The sequence below is a fragment of the Canis lupus genome, chromosome 15, assembly GCF_011100685.1.
Source record: "Canis lupus familiaris isolate Mischka breed German Shepherd chromosome 15, alternate assembly UU_Cfam_GSD_1.0, whole genome shotgun sequence".
NCBI classification, from domain to species: Eukaryota; Metazoa; Chordata; class Mammalia; order Carnivora; family Canidae; genus Canis; species Canis lupus.
The window spans coordinates 6,757,501-6,785,439 of NC_049236.1; the positions used below are offsets into that span (position 1 = coordinate 6,757,501).

At 36.2% G+C, this 27,939-nt stretch overlaps 1 protein-coding gene, 1 long non-coding RNA gene and 1 other non-coding gene across 10 annotated transcripts in view; 1 reads left to right on the forward strand and 2 right to left on the reverse strand.

Annotated features, from left to right (window-relative positions):
• LOC119869364 overlaps positions 1–1,966 on the reverse strand; it is a 10,870-nt gene extending 8,904 nt beyond the window's left edge. The window contains exon 1 of one of the 2 annotated variants that reach the window (XR_005370182.1): positions 1,841–1,966. This is a non-coding gene — a long non-coding RNA (uncharacterized LOC119869364). The remainder of the gene's footprint in view (positions 1–1,840) is intronic. The other variant, XR_005370183.1, reaches the window with a different exon arrangement.
• Positions 1,967–6,402: 4,436 nt separating this feature from the next.
• ZMYM4 (zinc finger MYM-type containing 4) overlaps positions 6,403–27,939 on the reverse strand; it is a 131,481-nt gene continuing 109,944 nt past the window's right edge. For all 7 annotated transcript variants that reach the window (XM_038557945.1, XM_038557941.1, XM_038557942.1 and 4 more), the window contains 7 exons: positions 23,038–23,209; positions 22,764–22,859; positions 20,626–20,777; positions 12,233–12,344; positions 10,497–10,745; positions 7,461–7,590; positions 6,403–6,610 (listed from right to left, as the gene is read on the reverse strand). In XM_038557945.1, the coding sequence (XP_038413873.1) occupies positions 6,403–6,610; positions 7,461–7,590; positions 10,497–10,745; positions 12,233–12,344; positions 20,626–20,777; positions 22,764–22,859; positions 23,038–23,209 (1,119 nt within the window). The remainder of the gene's footprint in view (positions 6,611–7,460; positions 7,591–10,496; positions 10,746–12,232; positions 12,345–20,625; positions 20,778–22,763; positions 22,860–23,037; positions 23,210–27,939) is intronic.
• Positions 20,125–20,207, forward strand: TRNAK-UUU. The gene has a single exon. It is a non-coding gene; the product is annotated as a tRNA-Lys (tRNA).

The window sequence follows — 27,939 nt, forward strand, 5'->3', positions numbered from 1 at the left end:
AGAGGAGAGGAGAGGAGAGGAGAGGAGAGAAAAACTTATGGCAAACTGAAATAGAAGGGGATGTCCTTGGTAAAAATTATATACCTAAGCTAATAATAGTATATATAAAAAATACATGTAAAATTAGAGTTTCATCAAAGAATGCAAGGATGGTTTGATATCAGAAAAATCTATTGATTTTCACTAAACGAATAAGTGAATGAATAATACAAATTATTGATTAGCTACACAAAATGCATTTGGTAACAATCATTTATTTAATCGGGGGGGGAGACTTTTTCCTAGCAAAAGCTATCAAAACTTATTTTTTTTTCTTTTTTTTTTAATTTATTTATGATAGAGAGAGGCAGAGACACAGGCAGAGGGAGAAGCAGGCTCCATGCACCGAGAGCCCGACATGGGATTCGATCCCGGGTCTCCAGGATTGTGCCTTGGGCCAAAGGCAGGCGCCAAACCGCTGTGCCACCCAGGGATCCCTCTTTTTCTTTTTATTATTATTTTTTTTAATCAAAACTTTCTTATCTTGATGTTGAAGATTGCCTTCCAGACTGGATATACAGTTGACCCTCAAAAAAACATGGCCTTGAACTGCATAGGCACCCATATACATGAATTTGTTTTGGAGGAGAGAACTGTAAATGTGTTTTCTCTTCTTCACGATTTTCGTTAATAAGATTTTCTTTCCCCTACGTTACTTTATTGTAACACAGCATGTAATACATATAACATACAAAATCTGTGTTAACTGTTTATGTTATCAATAAGGCTTCCAGTCAACAGAGGCTATTAGTGGTTTAAGTTTCTGGAGAGTTAAAACTTCTACTGTGATTTTCAACTATGCAGGGATTATCACCTCGACTCCCATGTTGTTCAAGAGTCAACTGTATAGTTCGTCGATTCTTGCAGTAATGGTTTTTATATTCCAACAGCAGTATGCTTGGCATTATCTATTTTTCTAATCTGGCCAATCCTAAGGACATGAATTGATAGGTTTGAAGAGAAATACCATGATTACTAAAGGAGTCTGAAAATCTCTCTTCATACACCTATTCCCTGTTTGGGTTTCTCTTATGAAGTATTCATTATTCTTTGCTCAGTTTTCTTTATAATTCAGCAGTTTGGGGTGTATATTCTAAATATATATCATTTGGTAATTTTATGCATTGCAAATACAGGCATTCCCACTTTTTTAAAGTGTCAGGCCATTTTACTTTTACAAAAAACTTATATTAGAACCCATTTTTTTGCTAACCAACAGGTATCAGAAGAGGATTTTTACTTTTACCAAAAGGCAGGACACAACAATAGTGTTCTGAGTTTCACAGCTAGCCCATGCAGAGGCAGTGCGCAGCCCAAGGAGCGAGAGCTACGCGTACCACCAAACTCCTTTCCTGGGAACTACTCTCAGCATAAATACCTTAGTCTCCAAAACTTTGCATGATGTCTGTGAGCGCCTGTGCTTTATCTTGGTTTATTTTTCTACATATGTTAGCAAGATGTGCCCTGAAGTGTCAGAAAAGCCTCAAAGAGGTCAATTTGGGGTCTGGGAATGCTTTAAAAAAAAAAAAAAATTCCATATAAACTAATGGTAATGTCTTCTCCATTCTACACCGTTTAGGTTTACTAAAGTTTCACAGCAACGCTGTACCTTCAGAGAGCGGGGAAACCTGTATCCTCTCTGAGCCTGTCATTTGTCATCTTTTATCAAAAAACATCTTTAATTTCCATAGAAAATAAATAAATTTTCTCCATATAGTTTGTGCTTTGGAAATTTTAAGAAGCTCCTTCTCTCCCCCAGATCACAATATTTTCCATATTTCTATTAATTTTATCATTTTACCTTTCACATTTAAGACCTTTAATCCATTGAGAGCCCACCTTTGGACATGATGCTAGTTAGGTATCCTGTTTTTCTCCATGTAAAAAGCCAGTTTTCCAACACCACCTACTAAAACAAACACAGGATTTTTGTATATTACTTAATTACTAAAAACTTTATAGCTTTCACTGTCACTCTGAATAGTATCTTTTCCTTTTAATTACATTATCTAATTGGCTGCTGCTCTAGTAGAAAAGTGCTTGAAATTTTTATCAACTATTTTGTAGTTACCATACTTAAGCTTATTTTGAATAGTTTCTTCAAATACATAGGTATACCTGAACATCTGAAAATATGACTTAATTTAAAAATAATGAGTTTTAGAAGCGCCCTGGCTGGCTCCGTGGGTGGAACATCCAACTCCTGTTCTCGGTCATGAGTTTGAGCCTCCCACTGGGTGTTATCAGTAACTTAAAAAAAAAAAAATAAAGTAAAAATAGTTTATTTCTCTTCCCAATACCAATAGTCTCTTTCTTCTTTTTCTTTTCTTATGGTCAGGATCAGAATTCTCGTTCTATGTTAAACAGCAGCCTGATACTGAGCGTAGTAAATCTGTTAGTCAGGAAACTGGTTTGGCTACTTTAGTTTGGCTGAAATAAGATGGCAGGTTTCTTTCTTTCTTATGTGAAGGTCTGAGCTGGCAGGCAGTTCAGCACAGAAATGGCCCTGCCTTATGAGGTTGATGTGCTTTCGATATGCTGCCCTTTCCCACATAGACAGAACTGGTTTGCCATGAGCACAGTGACACTCTGGCCCATGGAAAAGAGGAAATTACAAGAGGAAGGCAAGCCCTTTCCTTTTTAGGATGTGGCCTGCCAGTGATAAACTACGGTTTCCATCCCATTGGTCAAAAGTCAGTCCCATGTTCACACTTAGTTGCAAGGTAGCCTGGAAAAGATAATCTCTTACCAAAGAAACTACTGCCTAGCTAAAACGTGGGGGAGCAAGGGGTGGTGTGAATGAAGGAAGAAGTGCGGAGATGTATATTGCTGTACAGCTGTCTTGCTCCCAAGTCATCGTATTATAACCAAGTAAATGAAATTTCATTAAGAGTTTCTCCAATTAAAAAAAAAAAAAAGATATACCATACATTCCTCCTAGTGGACTTTTGTGATGTTGATTACTATTCATATGCATATAAGCACATGAGTGAAGAACTTATGATTACATATGGTATTTACTCATTCTAAATATTTGATTCAAATCGTATAAAGGTATGGTGTTTTGCAGAATGAGAAGCCATGAACTTAGTGAAAATTCAGGGCACAGGAAGCGGATTAACACTGATATAAAATCTTGCTATATGCCCAGCAATTTGCATGTTATAATAAAAAAAAAATCCATGACACCCAAAAGCCTACATATTCCAAACTTATGGAAGAGTTATTCTTATTCCTACTTTATAAGAAAACCCAGGCACACAGAAATTAAGTAATTTACCTAAAGCTATACAACCAGTAAGTGGTAAGACTAGGCTCCAAAGCCTCAGATCTTCCTACTCTGTTAACAATGCCTCTCAATGATTATTCTTTCAACAATACACAAGAAGAAATTAGTGCTTAATTCTTTCCTAAAATTTCAACTCCATACCATACAGAATTTTTTAATTTGCATGGAAAATAAACTTCTGAATTTGATAGAAAACTGGGATTCACACGCAGAAATTCATTTTACTTTGCAATTCTTGGAAAACTCCTGTTTTACGAAATTCGGAATGCCAATAGGCAGTAGACTATAACAGTTGATATGGAATCTGAAACTGTTTGCACAAAACCAAGGTAGAGCTAGAGTCGAAGAAAGATGCCAATTAGTCTCACACTTCCAAATTAAGTACGTATTTTCCTTAAGAATGGATCTATATTCTTTATCCCAGTCTCACAATTTCAAAATCATTCAAGGTGAACTGATGCCAGCTTTGTAAATCTTAAAAAAGTTCGCCTCAAATGAAACAAATATGTGATACTTGGTATTTCTAGCTTTCAGAGCTTTGAATATAGTTAGCTTTAAAAAAATGGGAACAAGTCTTTTGATGGAAAAAAGAAAACAAGTGAAGACTTTGCAGTGAAACAATATGTTTACTGGACTAAGTAAAAACCAAATAATTTATTTCCTGAAAACTGCTCTCTCTTTGAAATATACCATCTGGTAGCTCATACCCATAGGTTAAACAGAAAAAAAAATATCTAAAACTCGTTGAAGACAAAGAAAAGGAATAACTCACCCATCAAATACAAATATACTATTTTATTCTAAGGGAATATTTCTGTGGTTTCTGCAAGGGGAAAACCCAAAAGTGGTTAAAAAACAAAAAAGAACAGAAAGGATAATTTAGATGTTTCTCGTTTGTTTGATGTTTTTTTCTCCCCTGGAAATAAAAATGCAATTTTACATAATTTTAATAAAATTTTAAAAAGCAAATAGTCTGACACATATATCAACAGCTACGCTTATGAAGAATGACCAATAATTAAGATTTTCTTTTACGAATTAATTTAGGGTCTGGACAACTCTGTGGACTAACATGCAATTGAAGTCCTGATAAAGTTATTGACCTGGGTATTGGCTGTTCTCAATTAAAAGATACAGATTTCTTTTTTTCTCTCTGGTGTTTTCTAACAAGGTATCTACTATACCAACAATATTTGTTCTTGATACAACTACAGAAGGGGAAATGTTAGTGTTTATACAAACCATAAAATTTGTATTGTGGGGGCTATTACAACTGATGTTTCTGGATAGTTTATTGGCAGACTTATCAGACAATCCAGTTGTTTTTCCTCCATATCAAACAAGATCTGGATGCAAGAAGTTTTCCAGTCAGAAATGACAAACACAGATGGAATTAATCATACAGAACTGGGGCAGATTTACTTCTTTCACACAGTTCCTGGTAACCAAAGTGAAATTTGTTACAGGCAGAGGGACAGAACCATCAAGTACACAATGTCAAAAGGCCTACTTTTTAAATTTTTATTGTACTTAAATGACTTTCATTTATTAAAAAAAAAAAAACAAAACAAAAAAAACGAAAACACCTGCCACCCCCATCTAAAAAATGGGACATATTGGAAAGTCTTTCAGGGTTAAAATTTCTAAGAGGCTTTTTGGACTTCTCTCATTTCTATTATAGGGTCAAATTTACCTTAGCTAAAGAAGTTCTGTGATTGGCCAACATCATAAAAGCTTTGAGTCAAAGTTTTCTGGGGGAAGAAACTGAGAATGAAGATAAGGGAGATGGACTGATATGCCAAACACACCTATGACTTGCAATCCTCAAAGAACTACTAAAACAGCTAGAGATTGGAATAATGCTATAGGACCTGTTGTGGATATGCAAGACAGTCAATGTCTTTATATCCTAACCCCAGAATCCATATTTTCAAGTTTCTTAGGGCAACAAGGTCATCTTCCAAATTGCTAGGACCTTTTCTACCATAATTCTGATAGCTAAGTAATACTGTGTCTTTGTGGAATTACCCACAAGTTTTGCCAGAGTAAGGAGAGAGACTTTTCTTTTTGAAATGACAAGGGCCTCCAGAAACTGGTGCAAAAGACAAAATAAGGATTTGGGAAACAGGAAGAAAAAACAATGGGAGAAAAGCTGCCATTTGGGGATGAAATGAAAACAAAAGGAGAACCCCCATTTCTGTGTACCATAGCTCATGCTATGAGACAGCAGCAATAAAGGCTGACACCCAGAGAAGTGGGCATTTTAGTGGGTTTTCTACAAACATTTCAAGACACTTGGGGTCTAACGGGCTCCACAGATTTTCTGTGTGCATAATCAGCTCGTGGAGTTTCAGCCCCTTTACACCTCAATTTACCCACATCTAGACCCACAGCGGAGAAGGCTAGACCCAGAAAGTGAGAGGGACACATTACTGTGTGAACAGCAGTGAAGGCCTTTTTCCCTGATGTGAGGGGCCCATGGCAAAAGCACCAGAGGCTTCTATCCTTCACAGAATTGGCTTGGCAGTGAAAATCAAATCAAGACCACTTCACTCTCTACCTTTTAAGAAAAAGTTGAGTAATTTTATTGGGTCTTCAAGTCTGGGTCCCACAGTCCTCATCTGATGTCACTCTTATCTCTGCACTGATTTCTCCTCTGACGTGCACATAGGGCTTGCCCAAGTAGCCTACTGCAGCCGAGGTTTTATTCCAAAGCTACCTCTCTAAGGTCTAAGGTTTCTATGGTAGAGTTTTATACAACAGTTTTCCTTAAAAATATTCCACAATTTGTTATTCCCAAACAAAATAAGATTATGCACCACTCAGAGAAATTGGTTAGTCATTCTGAAGATGTCTAAGAACTATATCACTGCCAAAGAACAACATTTCTCAGTTCGTATTCTTTCCTTCAGTTTTCATTTGTACATCCACACTGTGGTTCACGAGTCATCTGTTTTCCATTATCTTATAATCAAGTCAAGAGGACTTGTACTTGTACATCGTTTTCCAAAGCTGGATGCATTCACAGTTTGGTGCATACCCATGTGTATGAAAATAGGAACCCCACTTCCACTTTAATCTGATAATTCAACATCAGAGTCTTCTGATTTGGCTTTGGCAAGTTCTTCGTGTACCTCCCTCACCATGAGAATACGTGTTAACATGGTGTCCAGGGTCCCAGGGTCTATCGGGAATGTGGAGTACCACATGGGGCTATTCGGAACACAGGAGCGCTCGGGTTGCAGGTAAAACACATCATTCCTCTGCTTCACACTTTCAGAACTATCCATAGGGGAAAAAAAAAAGAAAGAAAGAAACTAAGGAAATTGGGGATCAGAAAGTATAGGAAATATATAACTACTCTTTAATATAGTGGCTCTCACCTTGTTCCCCGCTGTAACTAATGTCACAGATAAGCAATGCACCCAGGGAGATAAATAAGTTTATAGGCTTTTCGCCCCAGGTGCAACCTGTAACTGCACATTTTTTCCTCCTACACTCACCAGACATGAGTATAATGTTAATAGAAGACAAAGTATAAGTCATTCACAGACCTTAGTATTAGGAGCAATAATTCACCTTACATTTGTAACACTATGGCTAAGAAGAACCACATACCCTCAGTACCCAATATCCCCAAGAGCACTCAATACATATTACCACGGGGCAAAACAGTGGCTGTATTTCTTTGAAAAAAAAAAAAGTGCTTTAGTGTGGCTCTTATAATTCTAAAGTCTTAAAGTTTCTGTAAGAGAAAGACCACTCAAAAAATATATATTCCTTAAAAATAGTTTTTCTATTTATAGGTTTAGCTGTACAGCCTCTCCTCTATCAACAGTAAAATCCCAACTCTAGTTATCACATAAAGGTTGAATAACAGTTGTAAAGATCAAACAGCTCTGGTTCTTGCTTTTTAAGAGATTTTTAGGAGAAAAAAAAAACAAAACAGAACTATCCAGATAAAGTGGTTTGCTTCTGGGTCCAAAATCCACACAGATACGAGAATAGGGACAAAAGGAAATTAAAGGTAGACTCTTGTTGAAAGTCGTATTTCTGATATTCAAGCATCGAAAATCCAAAACATATTAACTACTGAAGTGTACTGAATCTAGTCCAGAGGAAGACTGCTTACCATTTTGACAAGTAAAACTCATAAAGTCGAACTGGGCATCGTAGTGGGTTGTCAGTATTCTCGGCCATCTCCACACCCACTGGAACCTCATCATCTTCATTTCGTTTCCTCTTGCCAACAGTGAGTTTATCTTGAGACGGGAAATAATAAAGATTACAAAAATCCTTCCTTCCAGTCTTAAGACATCCACTGAACTTCGTTTCCAGTCAGACCGTCACTCCGTTCTCCTCCGGTTCACTCACTCATCCCACAAGCATGGACTGAGCACCTACGGAGGTGCTAGACAGTACGTTAAGTAATGCTTAATAGCACCGAACAGATCGAAGTCCCCGTTCTGTAAAATTTATGTTGCCCTGTTCATCGAAGTGGGTGCAGCACAGCAAAAAGCATGGTACTGGGGAGGGAGCTAGGCCTTAATTCTGAACCGACTCTGTTATGAAATTTCACTAGGTATATCTTTTTCTTTTTTTTAAGATTATTTATTTATTTATTCATGAGAGACAGAGAAAGAGAGAGAGAGAGAGAGAGAGAGCAGAGACACACAGGCAGAGGGAGAAGCAGGCTCCATGCAGGGAGCCCAATGTAGGACTCGATCCCAGGTCTCCAGGATCACGCCCTGGGCTGAAGGCGGAGCTAAACTGCTGAGCCACCAGAACTGCCCCTCACCAGGTATAGCTTAAGTCACAGCAAGATAAAGTAGGGAAAAAGAGGGTTCTAAATGCTCTTCTACACAAGAGATCAAGATAGCTGTGACTTCTTTATCTGAAAATACTTTTACTGTGAAGCATCAGTGTCCACCCGGCACATGTTTAAGTTTCTTTTATCTTGTCACAGTATTATGGGAAATGGAATCTTTGTTGGGGGGAAAAAGTTCTCAGTAAAGTTGACTATTTGATAAAAAAAGAGCAAATACTTTTTGACCAACAGAATTTTACAGAGGCCAAGGGTTACCAAAAGAAACCAGGGTGAAGATACAGAAAGTAAGACTGTTTCTTTCCCACTTTCTCCATTCAGGCTTCAAGAGAAGAGCAGTGGGTAGTGGATCTGCTGCAAACCTGAAGAAAAAGGTTTTATTCTTCTTTTCCTACAGCGGCTCTTAATAGCTGGTAAAGAACTTTCCCCAGCTTCCTGCATTAGTTGTTACTTAAAATTCACCCCAGTTTTTTATTGAGAATACCTAAATATAAAAATTTATTCATTCAGAAAAGAAGCTGAACTTACTACCAGTCTTGTAATGCATCTCATCAGAAATCAAGAAATGTTATCTGATTGCTTCTCCCTGCCCCCAATTAATGTTAATTAAGAACACAGGGCAGCCCGGGTGGCCCAGCGGTTTAGCGCTGCCTTCAGCGCCTGATCTTGGAGACCCGGGATGGAGTCCTGCATCGGGCTCCATGCATGGAGCCTGCTTCTCCCTCCCTCCCTCTCTCTCATGAATAAATAAAATCTTAAAAAAAAAATTAAGTGCACAAAGTGGCCTATATACAAACAAAATAAAGGAGACAGGACATAGTCGTGGGGTCAAAAAGCACAACGGTGTTACATTTTCTAAAGAAAAGGAGCAACGGAGAAAAAAGTTAACACAACCAAGAACATAACAATTATTCTTTATAGACTTTAGTTTCAGTAATTTTTAAATTCTCACATTCAAAATATTTATTATCCCAAAGAAGTAACAACTTGATTTTGGGAACTTTAGAACTTACAATTTTGGTTAAAATTAGTATGTTTAATTTCTAGTTCCATAATATGTTAACTTTTTAAAATGTGAAAACAAACTATTATATAATAAGCTGTTTTAGGAACATAAACTTAGAAAATTGTGATTGCTGACATTATTCCACCATGTACAAAAGCAATACAGGTCTTCCTCAACATACAATGGGGTTACGACGTGATACACCTATCCTAAACTGCAAATGCATTTAATACATGTAACCTAATGAACATCGTAGCTTCAATGTGCTCAGAACACTTATGTAGCCCACAGTTGGGCAAAATCCTCTAACACAAAGCCTATTTTATAATAAAGTATTGATTATCTGATGTCACTGATTAAATACTGCACTGGAAAGTGCAAAAGTTGAATGGGTGCAGAATGGCTTAAGCATACAGGTTGTCTACCCTCGTGATCACGGGGCTGACTGGGAGCTGCAGACGTGCTGCCCAGCATCACGAGAGAGGGTCCATCCAGTTGCATTCCACTAGCCAAAGATATAAAAGTTCTCACTCAAAGTACAGTCTCTGGGATCCCTGGGTGGCGCAGCGGTTTAGCGACTGCCTTTGGCCCAGGGCGCGATCCTGGAGACCCGGGATCGAATCCCACGTCAGGCTCCCGGTGCATGGAGCCTGCTTCTCCCTCTGCCTGTGTCTCTGCCTGTCTCTCTCTCTCTCTGATGTGACTATCATAAATAAATAAAAATTAAAAAAAAAAAAAATAAGAATGAATTTAAAAAAAAAAAAAAAAAAAAAAAAAAAAAAAAAAAAAGTACAGTCTCTACTGAATGCGTGTGTATCACTTTTTCACAACTGTAAAGCTGAATGAAAAACTGTTAAGTCAAACTCCATCTGTATAGTCTAGGCCAGCTTTTAAGTTTCTTCAGAAACTGATAGTTAATGTTAGCTAAAAAGAGGCATTCTGATTTAAAAAAAAAAGGTTTAGAAATAGATTTAAAAACTAGACAGGTTCCTTTTAACTAGCGATTGGCTGATCTTTTGCCTCTAAATCAGTGACTTTGATTCTTATATTTAAATTCCCTGGAAAGTTTTACAATGCACATTTATTTGGGATCTAATCCTGACCAATTAAATCAGAATTCCTAATTTAAAAGCCAATAAAAGTACAGTGAAGCAAGTGATTGCTCTCATTTTGTGGCAAGCCTTTAATTAACCTAGCCCTGACAATAAAAAAGCATCTATATATCAATCTAAAGCTACACTCTTCCCTGTCTCCAATTTAGTTACCTTTCTGTGGTAAATCTCTATTTGTACACTAACTAGACTTGGAACAGAAATCGCACAAATTCTACCACACACCTGATTCTGACTCCTGCTTCTGTAAAGGGGGGAAGAACCTCAGATATGTCATCTTGGTGCTATACTTCAGGGTCCTGGTCCGTCTCATCACGTGAGCAAAGGAAAGCTTCAAGTGCTCAGTAACATTCTTGAGTTGAAAATATTTGGTATTGAAGAAAAGGAGGGTGTTCAGGAGGACGATTGGTGAGTAAGCGCCCAGCTGTTTGCACTCCCACAAATGCTCTTCTTCAATGCGAGAGAACATGTAACCTGGACCGAAGAAGGGAGAAGGAAGTAACACTACTAAGCTCCTGCTAAATAGGACCAATTAATTTCTTAAATTCTCAGACAGGAAAATATGAAGAAAATGACCCACTGTCCCATCTTTTCCCCTCTTCTTATTTTGAAAGCCAGAAAAGGCACCGCAAAGAAAGAGCAGATGATTCCACTGAAACAGACACTGTGAGCAATCCACTGAAGCAGTTTTAATCTATTGTCATTTTAGACCAGGGTTTGGGAAACTTTTTCTGTAAAGAGCCAGATGGTAAACATTTCAAGTACTGTGGGCCATGGAGGCTGGACAACACTGTTGTTATTGAAGATAAGGAGCCACAGACAATATGGAAACAAACAGGAGCGGCTGTGTACCAATAAAGTTTACTTATACACACAAATTTAATTTTAATTTTCCACAAAATACTACTTTTCTTTAAACTTTTTCCCAACCATTTATAACTCATGGACTATACAGAAACAGGCAGCAGGCCAGATCAAGCAGTTTGTAGACTCCTGTTTGAGGTCATTACGCTTTCTGTTGTTAGGTGGTTCATTTTCACTTTAGAATTTATTTAGATTTTATTTAGATTTAGATTTATTTAGATCATCAGAAGGCAGCTAGCTCCCTCCCTCCCATCCCCCCTTATTTTAAATTTCTATTAAGAGTGATTATTTCATGATGACTTATGTGGGATTCTTCTTGAAAAGCAGGTGTCCTGCACACGAATTAAGATGAGTATACCTTTAAGTGCACACTCCTCCTGAGATCCCTAAATGCAGGTCTTTCCTTATGTTCTCTCACCAATCCTCTTTTTTGCTGTTTATGCATCCTATTTTTGGGAGACTAACCACAAATGTGAATTTATTACTTCCAACTGTATCTCCCTTCTCTCCTCTTTGGAGGCTATATGCATCAAGCCACCACACTGCTCAGAATGCTTCCAAGGTGCTCTATAGCCCAAAAGAAAAGGGCACAAATTCCTGAACATGACACTAACCCTCTCTGTCCACAGCCAAGGAGCCTAAAACCATGACTGAATCAGGGAGTTACCTAACAACGTACAGTCAAAGATAATTCAATGATGAAGACTTAACTCTTGTAACAACCAGTACAGGGTATTGATAATGAACTACTGAAGAAGGTCCACTGCTAATGTACAGCCTAGAAGTAAAGGATGTATGTGTCAGCTGCTGGGATGGTGTGCAACTTCACCAACGCTACCAAACCAAAAACGGCTTCTAAAAAGTAAATACAACTTCCAATTGTTTTTTATTTTCATTAGTATATATACATACACTGTTTGGAAGTTTTAATTTTACCAAAATAAATAATAAACCAAAGACTTCCTCCTCAAAAGTTCAAATACCCTATAAATCAAGACAGAAATACAAATGAACAATTTATTTTTAAAAATCATAAAAATTAATCAATTTAGGAAGGCATATCATGAAAGAATAAAAATAAAAGATAAGCATCCTACCATTAGGAAGTATTGTAGGTTCCCATATTTTCAAGAGTTTGGTAAGTTCAATCATAAATCTGGAATAGGGCTCAGTAAAAATGTTATCTATTCTACCATTTTCAAACAGGTACTGCAAGAGAAAAAATGGAAATATATATGTTGATACAAAGAAAACACAAGTATTTTTTTTTTTTTCACAAGTATTTTTTTTAAGATTTTTTTTTAAGGAATAAAGTTTATCCTTAATTTTTGCCCTTAACATTGTGAAGGATATATTTTAAAGATACATTTTAAAATATCAGGAGTCAAGCTAGAAGGTCCTTCTTGTATATTTCAAGCACTGAGCTTGCAAGTAAAATTTTCTATTTCCTTCTTAAAATATGGATGGTACAGAATAATTATAATAAATAATATAAGTACTTTTTACTCAGTTCATGAAACTGATATACTAAAAATTGGTTCTAATTTGTATTTTTCCACTCATTTTTTGAATTCACAGGATCTATCTGCAAATGTGCTCTCAGATGCTTTTAGTTTTTCAGCCTAGTTACTAGATCACTTCCTGAAATAATAAGGTTAGCTAGTGTCAGGTGACCTGAGGATACCAAGTTTTAAACCCCAGCTCTCAACTCTCTGCCCCACAACACAGCCTTCAAAAAGTTCAAGTCTAATTATAGGATGTAAAACTATGCTAATTATAACCATCAAGAATCACATCACAGAATGGGAAACAAGAAACAGGTTGGATAGAGTAATGCTAAAAAACATCTTGAGGTTACAGAACAGGTCCAATGAAATCACTCAAGGAAATACAATGAGCATTTACAGAATAAAGGTATAATTACATGCTGAAATTCTTGCTGCTTTTAAGATTTGGTATTATTAATTTATTTATCCACGGCTATTTTGGTTTTTGCTTTTCTATACAATGTATGACTTGGAGAAAAATTTTATTTCCAGTTAAATTTGTTCTGGCTAATAAAAATTATCTATCATTTCAACATGCATTTTTATAGTCCTCTTCAAAGGCAATTTATGACACTGCCAGATTATAGTTTTACTGTTGAGAAATACTTTTTTCTTCTTTTAGTAAAGTTATTTTCACAACTTAAAACTATATTATGAAAAAAGTTAAAATACAGAAAAAGTGGGAAGAATGACACACTTCAACTCACTACACATTAGAAATACAGAATTGAGTTTTATACATCTACTCAAACAAATGAGTTTATATAAAATACATGTTTTAAAAATCACTTTCCCCCTTAGACCAGGAACAAGCCAAAATTGCCTATTCTTGCCATTTCCAATTAACATTGTACTTGGGAGTCCTAGCCCGAGCAACCAGACAGGTAAAACAAATAAAAGGCATTCATTCAAATAGGAAAGGTCCTAAAACAGTAAAACTATCTTTATTTATAAATGACATGAGCCTAAATACAGAAAATTTGAAAGAATACACACACACACAAGAAACTGTTATTAGAGTTAATAAATGAATTCAGCAAAGCTAGAGGATATAAGCAACACAAAATCACTTGCAATGAACAATCCAAACAGGAAATTAAGAAAACAATTCAATTTACAATTGTATCAGAAAGAATATTTAATAATAAACTGAACCAAAGAAGTTCATGACTTACGCATTTAAAACTAAAACAAAACAAAACAAAACAAAACAAAACAAAAAAAACCCAAGAAAAAAAAACCACTAAGAAATTAAAGAATATTTAAGAAAAACATCTTATATTCCTGGATCTGGAGAGAATACTGTTAAAATGGCAATATTGCCCCCCAAAAATCTACACTCAGTATGATCCTATCAAAATCTCAATGGCTTTTTTTTTGGAAGGGGGGCAGAAAGGAAACAGCCAATTCTAAAATTCATATGAAATTGTAAGCAACGCTGAATTGCCAAGTGAATCTTGAAGAATCATACTTCCCTATTTCAAATTTAGTACAAAGCCAACAGTAATCAAAATAGTGTGTACTGCCATATGAATAACTATATAGACCAATATAGAAATGAGACTCGAAAATAAACACATTTAGTCAAATGATTTTTAACATGTCAAGACCATTCAATGGAGAAAGAACAGTTTCTTCAACACATGGTAGTGGGAAAACTGAGTATCTACATATCAAGTTATCCCTAACTCACAAGTATCCCTACCTTACATGAGACATAAAAATGAATTCAAATGGATCAATGACTTAAGAGCTAAAAACATAAAACTCTTAAAGACGACAGAGGAGTAAATCTTCATGCACTTGAATTTGACAGTGGATTCTTAGATACAACACCAAAGCAAAAGCAACAGAAAAACTTACACACTTCATTAAACTTCAAAATGTTGTCCACCAAAATACACTAAGAGACTTAAAAGGAAACAGAGGCTAAGAAAAAATACTTCCATATCACTTATCTGATAAAGAGTTTAATATCCAGAATATATAAAGAAATTCTACAATTCAACAACAACAAAAAGACAATCGACCCAACTTAGAAATGGAGCAAAGGACTTTATCCAAAGAGGATATACAAGTAGCCAACAAGTACATGAAAAAATGCTCAATGACATTAGTTATTAGGGAAATGCAAATCAAAACTACAATGAGATAGCATCTCCTATCCATCAGATGACTATTTAAAAAGAAAAAAAAAGGACACCTGGGTGGCTCAGGTCATGATCTCAGGGTCCTGGAATCAAGTTCCACATCAGGCTCTCTGCTCAGCGGAGAGCCTGCTTCTCACTCTCCCTCTGCCTGTGCAGAGGCACCCCCTCCTGCTTGTGCTCTCTCTTTCAAGTAAATAAATAAAATATCTTTTAAAAAATAGAAAGAAATTCAAAAGAATATATTAACAAATGTTGGCAAGGATATGGAGATTATAGAACCCTCATAACGTTGTTGCTGGGAATGTTAACATGGTACAGCCACTGTTGAAAATAGTTTGGTGGTTTCTCAACAAGCTAATCATAGAGTTACCATATGACCCTGTGATTAAGATCCCATTTGCAGGAATAAGACCCAAACAGATTGAAAATAGGTATTCAAATAAAATCCTGTACATGAATGTTCGCAGTATCATTCACTTTTCATGATAGCTAAAAGGTAGAAACAACTCAAATGTCCATGAACAGATGAATGGTTAAACAAAATGTGGTATATCCAAGAATTAAATTATTCAGATACCAAAAGGAATGAAGTACTGATTCATGCTACAGCATAGGTTAGCCCTATGTTGAAAGAGGCCAGACACAAAAGGCCACATAAAATTATGTGATTCTACTTCTGTGAAATATCCAGAATAGGCAAATCCACAGATATAGAAAGCAGATATATGGTTGCCAGGGACTAAATGGAGGAGGTAATAAGGAGTGGCTACTTAATGGGTATGAGATTTCCACTTAGGGTATTAAAGTTTTATAACAACATAGTGAGGGCAGCCCCGGTGGCACAGCAGTTTAGCGCCACCTGCAACCCGGGGTGTGATCCTGGAGACCCAGGATTGAGTCTCATATTGGGCTTTCTGCAGGGAGCCTGCTTCTCCCTCTACCTGTGTCTCTGCCTCTCTCTTCGCTCTCTCTGAATGAATAAATAAATAAATCTTAAAAAAAAAAACATAGAAAAAAAAGAAAAACATAAAAAAAAACATAAAAACATAAAAAAAAAACATAAAAAAAACCATAAAAAAAAAACAACATAGTGATAATGACTGTACAACATCCTGAATGTACTTAATGCCACTGAATTGTACACTTTAAAATGGTAAGTTTTATGATATGTGTGTTTTTACCATAATATAAATATTGTACTACACTACTTTAAAAATGTGTGTTTCTGGGATCCCTGGGTGGCTCAGCAGTTGAGTGTCTGCCTTTAGCTCAGGATCTGATCCTGGAGTCCCAGGATCAAGTCCCACATCCGGCTACCCGACAGGAAGCCTGCTTCTCCCTCTGCCTGTGTGTCTGCCTCTCTCTCTGTGTCTCTCATGAATAAATAAATAATATCTTAAATAAATACATTATAAATATATGTGTCTCTTAGAGTTTTCCATGTAAATATATATAAGAACATTTCAACAGTTTTTAACTCTACAGAGTATTCAATAGTACAAACATATTATAGATGACTGAACCATTACTATTTTGATGAATACATACACGGTTTCCATTTTTTTATTTTATTCATGAGAGACACACAGAGAGAGGCAGACACACAGGCAGAGGGAGAAGCAGGCTCCCTGCAAAGAAACTAATGCAGGACTCGATTCCGGGACTCCAGGATCACACCCTGAGTTGAAGGCAAATGCTCAACCACTGGTTTCCAATTTTTTGCTGTTAAAAACAATGTTACAATGAAAATACCAGTACATGTCTGTCTTTGTACATGTGGGTGCATTTCTTTGGGGAAAAATACTGATCAGTAGATTTGCTAGACTGAGGAATCTACGTGAATTTAAAGTTTTTCGGGTTTTGTTGTTATTGTTATTTTTTAAGATATTTAAGTAATCTCTACAATTCAACATGGGGCTTGAACTCACAACCCTGAGACCAAGAATCACACACGCTATTGACTGAACCAGCCAGGCACCCCTATGTGCATTTAAAGTCTTAATAATCACATCAACCTGCCCTGTGAAAAGGCCTTCACACAAGAAAAATGTTTATGTATCTTCAATAATACTTGGTATTATCAAAGTTCTTAATCTTTCAATTTTCAGTCAAATGGGTGAAATTGTTCCTTGGTTATACATGGGTACCTTTCATATTAGAGATGCAGTCCACCACAGTAATCACAGGAATATCGACGAAAAAGCCATCTGGATGCACATCCCGGCCCTGCCCATTACTACCTTGGGGACGTCAGGCAAGATTTTAACTCACTGTGCCTCAGCAGAAAATGGTGATGATGCTAGTTCTTATACATTAGCAAGGCAAACTAACAAATAAACGAATACATGAAATAAGCTTATATTAATACGTAGCACACACAGTAAATGACTGTTAGGCATTCCTGGTACATTCTGCCTCTTAACTTAATCTGTTGATTTTCTCTGTTACTTGCCTATTTGCTTCTTTTGCCAATTATCCCCTTCTTGGCTAACGTTAACAGTGGTGGTCCAGGTGTTGACATTACAGTTGAGTTTAGTTTATCTCTTTACATTTTTATGTACTTTCAAAATCCTTTCAATAAGCATAATTATTTTTATAATTAGAAAAAAAAAGAAAAGAAGCAGCACATCTGAGATGTCAACATAAGTAACCTTTTAAAATTATTTACAGTTAAGGAAAAGTTACTTCTAGTTGAGATTGATAAAAAGTTCATAATACTTTCTACAATAATCATCTGACAATTTATTAACTTAGAGCCTCTTTTTAATACTATTATTATATAGTCATTTATTAATATAAAATTGATAAATATACTAGAATAAACTTTCATGACTTGTCTCACAAATTAGAATATATCTTATAGGTAGCAGAGTATCTGGTGTGTAAAACAGTTAAATGTTTTTGACTGAAACACAGCAATGACCAAATTTTGACTATATTCAAATCAGAAGAGCAATCAGGGGAAGCAGGCTCCTGATGGATATATTCTGATATCCATCAAAATAATAATCTTACTTCTTGACATATACTCTGATAAAATTAGAAAATGTTCTTTAGATCCATAATATCATAAACTGTAAAGTGTGTTTAGAATCTTCACAATATTTGCCTAACCAAAATGCATGTATGGCACATAGTAGATGCTCAATAAATATTGGTTGAAAGAGTTCTCTCATGTGTTGATTTTAAAAAATATCTTTTACTATCTAGAAATTCAATCAAAATATAATGGGAACAGTACTTATATAAGGAAAGTGTTCTTTTGACTCTGGGAAAAATGAATGCTGTTTGCATAACTAGATACCCATCCCAAATGTTATTCATCAGAAATATACTTCTGTCATGTACAAAAAAGGAATTTCAGATGTATTAAAGATAATCTAAAACACCCCAAATATTTTAGAGAGTAATTTATGAGAATTTAAATACTTAAATAGGAAGACCATGCTAAGCAACACAGAAAATACCAGGAATTTTAAAGGGAAATAAATGCATAATATTAAACTATATAAAAAGGAAAACTTTTTGAATGGCAAATACAATATAAACAAAAACATTCTGAAAAAATTTACTTCAAGCACTTACATCACAGTTTATGTCCCCAACATAAAAGAGATATTACAGATACAAAGGAAAAATCCCAATAACCAACTGCATAAAAAGATATTCTACTTTTAAAAACTTGGAAAATACAAATTGGAGCCACTAAATTTTTTTTAAGCCAAAGAGAATTCAAGAAACGGGCACTCACAACCCTGCTGGTAAAGGTGTAAATTAGTATAACCATTCTGGAAAGTAAAATGAAGGTATCTTAAAATTAGAAAAATCTATACATGGGGGTGGGTGCCTGGGTGGCTAAGTCAGTTAAGCATCTGCCTTTGGCACAGATCATGATTCCAGGGTCCTGGGATCCAGCCTAGAGTTGAGCTCCCTGCTCAGAGAGGAGCCTACTTCTCTCTGTTTGCCCCTTCCCCTACTTGTGATCACTGGCACACATGCACCCCCGCCTCTCTCTCTCTCTCTGAAAAAAAAAAAAAAAAAAAAAAGGAGAAAGACAAATCTATACATACTTTAACCTAAATGTAAAAGCATCAAAAGAAAGGGTGAATAATTGGTATATTCATATTCTGTAATATTATACATCTTTCTTTTATAAAAGAAGGAATTTGATTTATATTCACCTGAAGGATACACAGACCGAGAAAAGTAAGCAACAAAAAAATGTATATGGCATCAGCCCCATATTGCTAAAAACTAAGCAAAACAAGACTAACATCTATACACATACATAAATGTTTGGCACGAAGGGCAGATGCTTTAACACTGGTTATCTCAGAGACTGGGAAGGAAGGAGAAAAAATTGTCTTTATATGCCTTCAACCTACTGTTTTGACAGTTACACTGAGCACATACTACTTCTATAATTAAAAAACAAAACTTTAGGAATAAATGCCTTAATAAAAGAATATACCACCACCACCACCATACAAATGGAAGAAAATCTGGCAAATAGAGAAAAGAGAAATCAACAACATCTAGAGCACTACCACCCAAGACGATAGCCACTATCAATGTATTTTGGTGCATTTCATTTTATTACATAGGACTGGTTTTTTAAATCACTTTGTGTTAACATATAGCGATCCACAAAGACTTCATACTCTTCATTTAATGCTTTAATATTAGTAATTTTACACATTACTAGAAGTTACTTTGTTACTTTGTAAACAATTTTTATTAGCTACATAATGTATATTTTATAAATATACTATAACTTAAACATAACACTCTGGTGGGCACTGAAGTTATTTCCAGTTTTGTGCAAATGATGTCTGAACTTCAGAATATTTGCTCTGCCAGACTCCCAGAAACGGAATTACTGGAGAAAGAGTATGAACACTCAAAATTTCATATTCCTGAGCACATGCTCAAAACTGCTTTCTAGAAAAGTGTGTACTAATTACCACGAGCCAAGAAGGCAAATCCCCATCATAGAACTCACATCAACAATATTTTTTTTTGCTAATGTGACAAATAATGGCATGTTGCTTTTTGTTTGTTTTTATTTCTTTATTTGAGAGAGAGAGAGACAAAGAGAGCAGAGGAGCAGGGGGAGGGGCAGAAGGAGAGAGAGAAGCAGACTCCCTGATGAACACGGAACCTGACACTGGCCTCAATCCTAGGACCCTGGAATCATGACCTGAGCTGAAGGCAGACGCTTAACTGACTGAGCCACTCAGGCGCCCCTTGTCTGTTATTTTAATATGCATTTAAAACTTTTAAATGAGGGACGCCTGGGTGGCTCAGCGGTTGAGTGTCTGACTTTTGCTCAGGTCTTGATCCTGGGGTCGTGGGATCGAGCCCCACGTTGGGCTCCCTGCATGGAGTCTGCTTCTCCCTTTGCCTGGGTCTCTGCCTCTCTCTGTGTGTCTCTCATGCATAAATAAATAATTTTTTTAATGATAAAATTTTTAAATGAGACTACATGGTTTACGTAAATACATACAGATATAATCAGCTATGTTGCTTTTTTTGTGAATTTGCTATTTTTGCCCCTTTTGTCCATAGTAACATGCTTCATCCTCAATTTCTCTTATTCTACTAACAGTCTCAATCTGGCTCACAAAAGGCTATGTGATCAAGACTTTTAAATTACGGGCAGTGGTTCATTAAGAACAGAGTATAAAGCGTATCGAACAACCATATACACTATGATTTTTCAGCTTGAGTCATAAGATCTATCAGTACTGTTAAAAATGCAATACAGTTTAGAACAATTACTGAATTTGATACCTGCTGAATTCCAAGGCACAAGTATAAGATACTGTCTGGATCATATTTTTCACCATTTGGTCTCCGCACCTCTTGGATAAACTGGCATAAACCCAAACTCAACTCAGCAAAAGTGCAGGACAGAATATCTTCCTTCAGCTTGATAGAACGGACTATGGAAAGGCAGAAAACATCTGAAATATTAACTCATAAGAAATATAGTAACATTACTTTAATTCACTAAAACACACAGGCTACTACAGTGGGCCCAGGCTGATGAGGACATGGATTACAGCTAAATCCCGATTTCAAGGCTTTTGCAGTTAAAGAAATAAAAATAATGCAGCACACCATGTGTAACAGGTGCTGTGACAGGGGGTTAATTTAGGGGGTTCCAGGAAAGCACATAAGGACCATCTACAGACAGGATAGGGTCAGGTGCGATTCTGGAGGATGTGATACTAATGTCAGACCATGAAAGGTGCAGAAGAATTAAACAGATGAATAAAGAATTGCAACCTCAGGATATAAAAATATTTCCCAAAGCATATTCCAAAAATACTAGTAACGTGAGAGTTGGAGAAAACTGGGGTTTGTAAAATCTGCCTCTAAAAAACTCACGATGATATATAAAAGGTTTATTAAAGGTTGAGAATGTCTGTATAAAAATGCTATTTAACTTTCTCTAACTCAGATTTATTTGAATAAAGAATATTTCAACTAACACAGAACATCTTCATGCCCTTAGAAACGCTGAAACACACAAAACTGAAAAGGTTCAGGGGACTAACGTGTAAAGGAGAAAATCAAGAAGGGCAGATGGGGGCAGATCCTGGTAAATCTCACCGAGCATATTAGGGCTTTGAAGACAACCTAAGAGCTGAATTAATTTTACCAAAAGAGTGACCCAATTTGATTTGTAGAGATCCTACAATTTGATACACACAGAAACCTCTCCAATAGAGAATCTATTTCAATTCAGATTAGAATGGAAAACACTCTTTCTAGTCACTGCTCCTCTGCATTTAGACAGGGTTGCATGTTTACAAAGATAAACTTGAGGATGTGGTTTTGCAAAAGGTAAGCAGTGGTTCAAAAGGGCAAGGACCATGTTTGACCTTTGCACCAAAGCACCTAGCCACCATGTACGGTATGTACCTGGTACATAGATTCAGTATTTTTTGGATAAATGAGTCATAGAAATGAGTAGGCATCCCTGTGGCTATTAAATTTAGGCCTGTTAGTCTAATATAATATTACCTCTCCATTCTCACTACCCCCTTCCTTTTTAAAAACAGAGTGCTATGGCTCAAAGTGGGCAGTAAAGAGCCTAATAAACCTCCATTATAGAAGTATATTTATATTACTTGGCAGAGATTACATTTGATCTGCAGGAACTCAATAAGTCAGTCACAGACCACAGCAGCCACTAACTATTCCAATAAGGAGAGGAACATGTACCCAAAAGCCAAAAGGGTAGACTGAGGTGAAGCCCCGAGTGCATGCAGTTGGTTGTTGAAAGAAGGTATAGCTGAAAATAGGAAAAAAATCTAGTGACAAGGACATACTCATCCATTCCTGCTCTATCTCATTCCACAAAGATTACAGTAAGTATCTTACATAAAACATAGATAATAAAAAAGGAAACTATAAACTGAAAACAAAAGTTTAGAACAGGAACCTCAAAACCAGGAGGGGAAAAAGTTGATGTAGGCTCTAAAATTATACACTGCTGCTCTATGTGGATTGTTTATTGGTACCAAATTTACCCCATCCCACAGAACTTGTTATTAGGAAGAATTTCTACAGAAGAGGCAAGGCTTTTCCAGGTATTTTTCTCAACACCACCACCAAAAGCAGCGGTGTCACACTGGGTTCCATTGTGGGTCATTCTACAGATACAGGGCTCAAGAATACAAAGAACACAGATTGGAGCCACCCGCATAATGTTAGAGAAAGGAACACAATTCCTTATATTTGCACAATAAATTCATGCCCATACACTCTTACCTTTTTAACAAGCTCTTTGTAATTGGAAGTAGGATATTAATTTCCAAATTTTAAATAATTTTAAGTATTCCCATTTACAAATTTAAAATTGGCAATAATATTAAAAGTGATTCAGAGAATTCAGACTACAAAGGGAGAAATGGTTTTACCTCTACAGCCTGGCTCTGAGGATTCTTGAGAGAGTGCATGGTCTTGAGCATTTCCTAAAGGGTCAGAACATGGGCTAGATGCCGCATGTTCAATACCTGACAAGGAGAGAAAACGAAATGTTTAAATAAAAAAGAGGGAAAATTTAAGTAATGCCAAAACCAAAAGTCTTACAGGATTTTTGATCTAATATGCATCCCTTTTGTGTAGACTGATGACTTCAACTTATACCTCCAACCCCCTCAATCAAAACAAAAATTCATGCTGTGTATTTACCGCCACATTTCAGATCCCCCTGCTCTTCCTTCGCATTTTTCCACTGAACCCAGTTCTTCCAGGCATTTACCCCGTACATGTATTTTAGTGTCATCCCAGACACTGAGCACCCCTGAAAGGCTCCTTGAATAAGACTTCTGGGCTCCATAGCCACTATCGACTTCTTCCGTCCCTGTAAGAATTCCAAAAATTTACAGAATATAAAATTTAGTTCTGAATCTTTAAGAAACATAGTTCTCAAAGAAAGAAGGGAATAAATATACAAAATGCAAAATTTATTACTAGATCCTAAAGATTCAGAGTTCTTAAAGCCAGAAAGAGCTTTAGGGGTAGGTCAATCCAATTCGTGTGAGAAAAGAAAAAAAGAGTTGAAATGCAGAACTGTAATAATGACTAACATCTGAGTTCTCACTACGTTCCAGATACTGGACCCGCCCAATGAAGTCTGAATAACCATTATTACCACTCAGATCTATTTCATGGAACACATGAGTAGATCATTCTGGGATATAAAACAAGGCTCCATAAATTCTCTAACTACAATCAAATTAAACTAGAAACCAATAATGAAACGATGTTAAGAAAATCCTCAAAAATTGGAAATTAACACATTTTAAAAGACTCATGGTCAAAGAAGAAACCACAGATGCAATTAGAAAATATTTTGAACTTCAGCAAAAATGAAAACATCAATTTTTTCCCACAGTGCTACAGCTTACAATGACATTTATAGTATTAAAATGCTCCTACGAAAAATAGGTGAAAGTCTAAAATCAAGAATCTAAGCTTTACCTTAAGAAACTAGAAAAAAAGGGGGGATCCCTGGGTGGCTCAGCAGTTTAGCACCTGCCTTCGGCCCAAAGCGTGATCCTAAAGTCCTGGGATCGAGTCCCACATCGGGCTCCCTGCATGGAGCCTGCTTCTCCCTCTGCCTGTGTCTCTTCCTCTCTTTCTCTCTGTGTCTCTCATAAATAAATAAATAAATATAATCTTTAGAAAAAAAAGAAGAAACTAGAAAAAAGACCACATTAAAACCCAAAGTAAGAGGGGTGCCTGGGTGGCTCAGTTAGACATCCGACTCTTGATGTCAGCTCAGGTCATGATCTCAGGGTCATGAGATCCACATCAGCGTGGTGGAGCTTACTTGGGATTTAGTTTCCCTCTCCCTATACCTGTCCTCTCTCTCTCCCTCCTCCCAAGGTAAATAGAACAAAACCCAAAGTAAGGAAAATTAAAGAAATAATAAAAATGAGAGCAAAATCAATGAAAAAAGGATAGAGAAAAATTAATTTAAAAATTGGTTCTTTTCCAAGATATAAAAAAATAATACATTTCTACCTAGAATGATCAGGAAAAAAAGAAAGAAAATATAAATTACCAATACCTGATCCTAGAGACATTAAAAGGATAGTTAAGAGAATGCTGTGATGCCAATAAACTTGACAAGGCAGATGAAATGAAACAATTTTCTGAAGGACACAAACTAACAAAGCTTGCTGTAGAAGAGATAACCTGAACAGCCACAGACACTTAAGTCATAGTTTAAAACTTTCCTACAAACATCTATAGACCCTGGAACAATTAAAGTAATTATATCCACCATATTTTAGAAATAGAAAAGGAGCAAACACTAACCCATTGTACAATATTACCATTACCCTGAGAACAAGACCAGTCCTTACAAGAAAACTACAGATCAATCTCTCTCTTCAACAGAGACATGTAAAAACTTTAACAGTATGTTAGCAAACTGAATCCAGCAACAGATTAAAAAATACTTCAGAAGAAAGTAGGGTTCATGCTATGAATGCAAAGTTAGTTTACCAATTTAAAAATTAATGTATGTCATCATTTTAATAGACTCAGAAAGGAAAAACCACATGAGCACCTCAACAGATGCCAGAGAGCCACAAATTCAACACAAATCATGACACAGATTCTCAGCATATTAAAAACAGAAGAGAACTTCCTGCCTGATAGGGGCTACCTACAAGAAACCTACAAGTAACATCATAATTAATACTGCAAGGCTAAACACCTGTCCTAAGACTGAGAGGAGGTATGAAGATCTGCTTTCACCATTAATATTATTCAACACTGTACTGAAGCTAGTACAATACATCAAAAAAAAAAAAAAATCCTAGCTAGCACAATACATCAAAGGAAAGGGAAAGGGAAAGGGAAAGGGAAAGGGAAAGGGAAAGGGAAAGGGAAAGGGAAAGGGAAAGGGAAAGTAAGTGCATTAAGATTGGAAAGGAGGGAAACTGGATGGCTCAGTGGTTGAGCGTCTGCCTACGGCTCAGGACATGATCCTGGAGTCCTGGGATCAAGTCCCACACTGGGCTCCTGCATGGAGTCTGCTTCTCTTTCCTCTGCCTGTGTCTCTCATGAATTAAATAAATAAATAAATCTTTAAAAAAGAATAAAGATTGGAAAGGAAACAGTAAAACAATCTTCACAAATAATAGGATTGTCTAGGTAGACAACCCTAGACATTATTTGAACAAAATCACAGTACATAAAATAAATATAGAAAAAGAAACCTCAGGGTACCTGGGTGGCTCATATAGGTTAAGCATCTGACTCTTAATTTTGGGTCAGGTCATGATCTCAGGTTCATGAGATCAAGCCCCGCAGCAGGTGACACTCTTAGTAGGAAATCTGCTTGAGATTCTCTCCCTCTCCCTCTGCTCCTCCCCAGCTTGCGCTCTCATTCTCTAATATAAATAAAATCTTATTTTAAAAAAAGAAAAAGCAATATCATGTTAATTGTAATTTAAATTAAAACTTGAAACTAAAAAAAAACATATAAAACATAAAAATAAGATAAAAATATCTACTTTCACATGACAATGAGGAACACTAGAAAATGAAATTTAAAATACTACTACTTAAAACAGGATCAAGATAAATTTTAAATACTTATTAAATAAATTTAACAAAATATGAGGCTTATACAATAAAACACTGCTGAGAGAAATTAAAGATGATCTAAATAAAGGAGAAAAATACCATCTTCATAGATTGGACAGCTCAAAACTATGAAGATATTAATTCTCTGCAAACTCATCTATGGATTCAGAACAGCCCCAAAGTTCCAGTAGGCTTTTTTTTTTGGTAAAAATTGATAAGCTGGTTCTAAAATTTATATGGATATGCAAATGGCAATCTTGTGAAAGAACATCCAAGATGGAAGACTTACACTCCTGATTTCAAGACTCACTTAAAGCTACAATAATCAAGACATTTGGTACTGTATTAAAACACATATAAATTAAGAGAGGAGAATAGAATTTCAACACATATACAGTCAGCTGATTTTAATAAAAGTACAACATGGGGGCACCTGGGTGGCTCAGTCACTTAAATGTCCACCTCTTGATTTCAGCTCAGGTCATGATCTCAGGGTCCTAGAATCCAGCCCCATGTTGGGGCTCTGCACTCAGTACAGGGTATGCTTGGGATTCTCTCCCTCTCCCTCTGCCCCTCCCCCAGTGCTCATTTATCTCTCTCCAATAAATGTTTAAAAAAAAGTACAATGTGGGATCCCTGGGTGGCACAGTGGTTTAGCGCCTACCTTTGGCCCAGGGCGCGATCCTGGAGACCCGGGATCGAATCCCATGTCAGGCTCCCGGTGCATGGAGCCTGCTTCTCCCTCTGCCTATGTCTCTGCCTCTCTCTCTCTCTCTCTCTCTCTCTCTCTCTCGCGATCCTGGAGACCCGGGATCGAATCCCATGTCAGGCTCCCGGTGCATGGAGCCTGCTTCTCCCTCTGCCTATGTCTCTGCCTCTCTCTCTCTCTCTCTCTCTGTGTGACTATCATAAATAAATAAAAATTAAAAAAAAATAAATCTATTAAAAAAAAAGTACAATGTAATTCAAAGAGGGAAAGGATAGTCTTTTCCAAGATGGTAGTAAACAACTGGACATCACATACAAAAACAAGAAACCTTGACACTTTCCTCAACTCATCATCTTGGAATGAATCACAAACACATAAAAGCTGAAATATAAAACTAGAAGAAAACATAAAAGAATATCTTACTTCCAACAGGTTAAAGCAAAGACTTTTACATGGGATACTAAAAAGCGTGAAACATAAAATAAAAAATTGATAAAAATGACTTTCACAAATTCAGAAAGTTCTGTCTTCACTATTAAGAAAATTTTACAAAGTCTCAGAATAGGAGTAAAAGTCGTGTTTAAGAGTTATGTCCATAATAAAGAACACTTACAACTCAGTAGGACGACTGAGTTAGAAAAATATTAGAAAAATATGCAATAGCTTGGAATAGACAATTTATCAAAGAAGATAGAAGAATGATAAATATGCACATGAGAAAATGTCCAACATCATCAGTCATTAGGAAAACATAAACTAGAGCCACAGTGAGATGCCACTACACATTTGCTACAGTGGTTAAAATTAAAAATTGACAATATCAAGTATTAGCAAAGTCATGAAGCAGATTGGTATTCATACACTGCTAATGGGAATTTAAAATGGTACATCTACTACTTAGAAAAAGTTTGATAAGCACTTTTTTTTTTTTACACCCCACACCATCTTGATAAGCTTTCTTACAAAGTTAAAAACACATACTTTAAGACCTAGCAATCCCACTTCTGTGTATTTTTCCTCAAATGAAACTAGATGTTCATACAGAAATTGATATCTAGAGTGTTTATTGCAGCTGTATTTGAAATAGCCCAAACCTGTAAATAATCCAAATTTCCACCAACTGTTAAATTGTGGTTTGTTCATACAATGAGAAGCTACTCAGGAATAAACAGGAATGAATAATCCCATGTAATAAATATGAAACATGGATGAATCTCAAAAACAAGTAAAAGAAGCCAAAGAGGGAAGACTACAAATTACATAATTCCATTTATATGAAA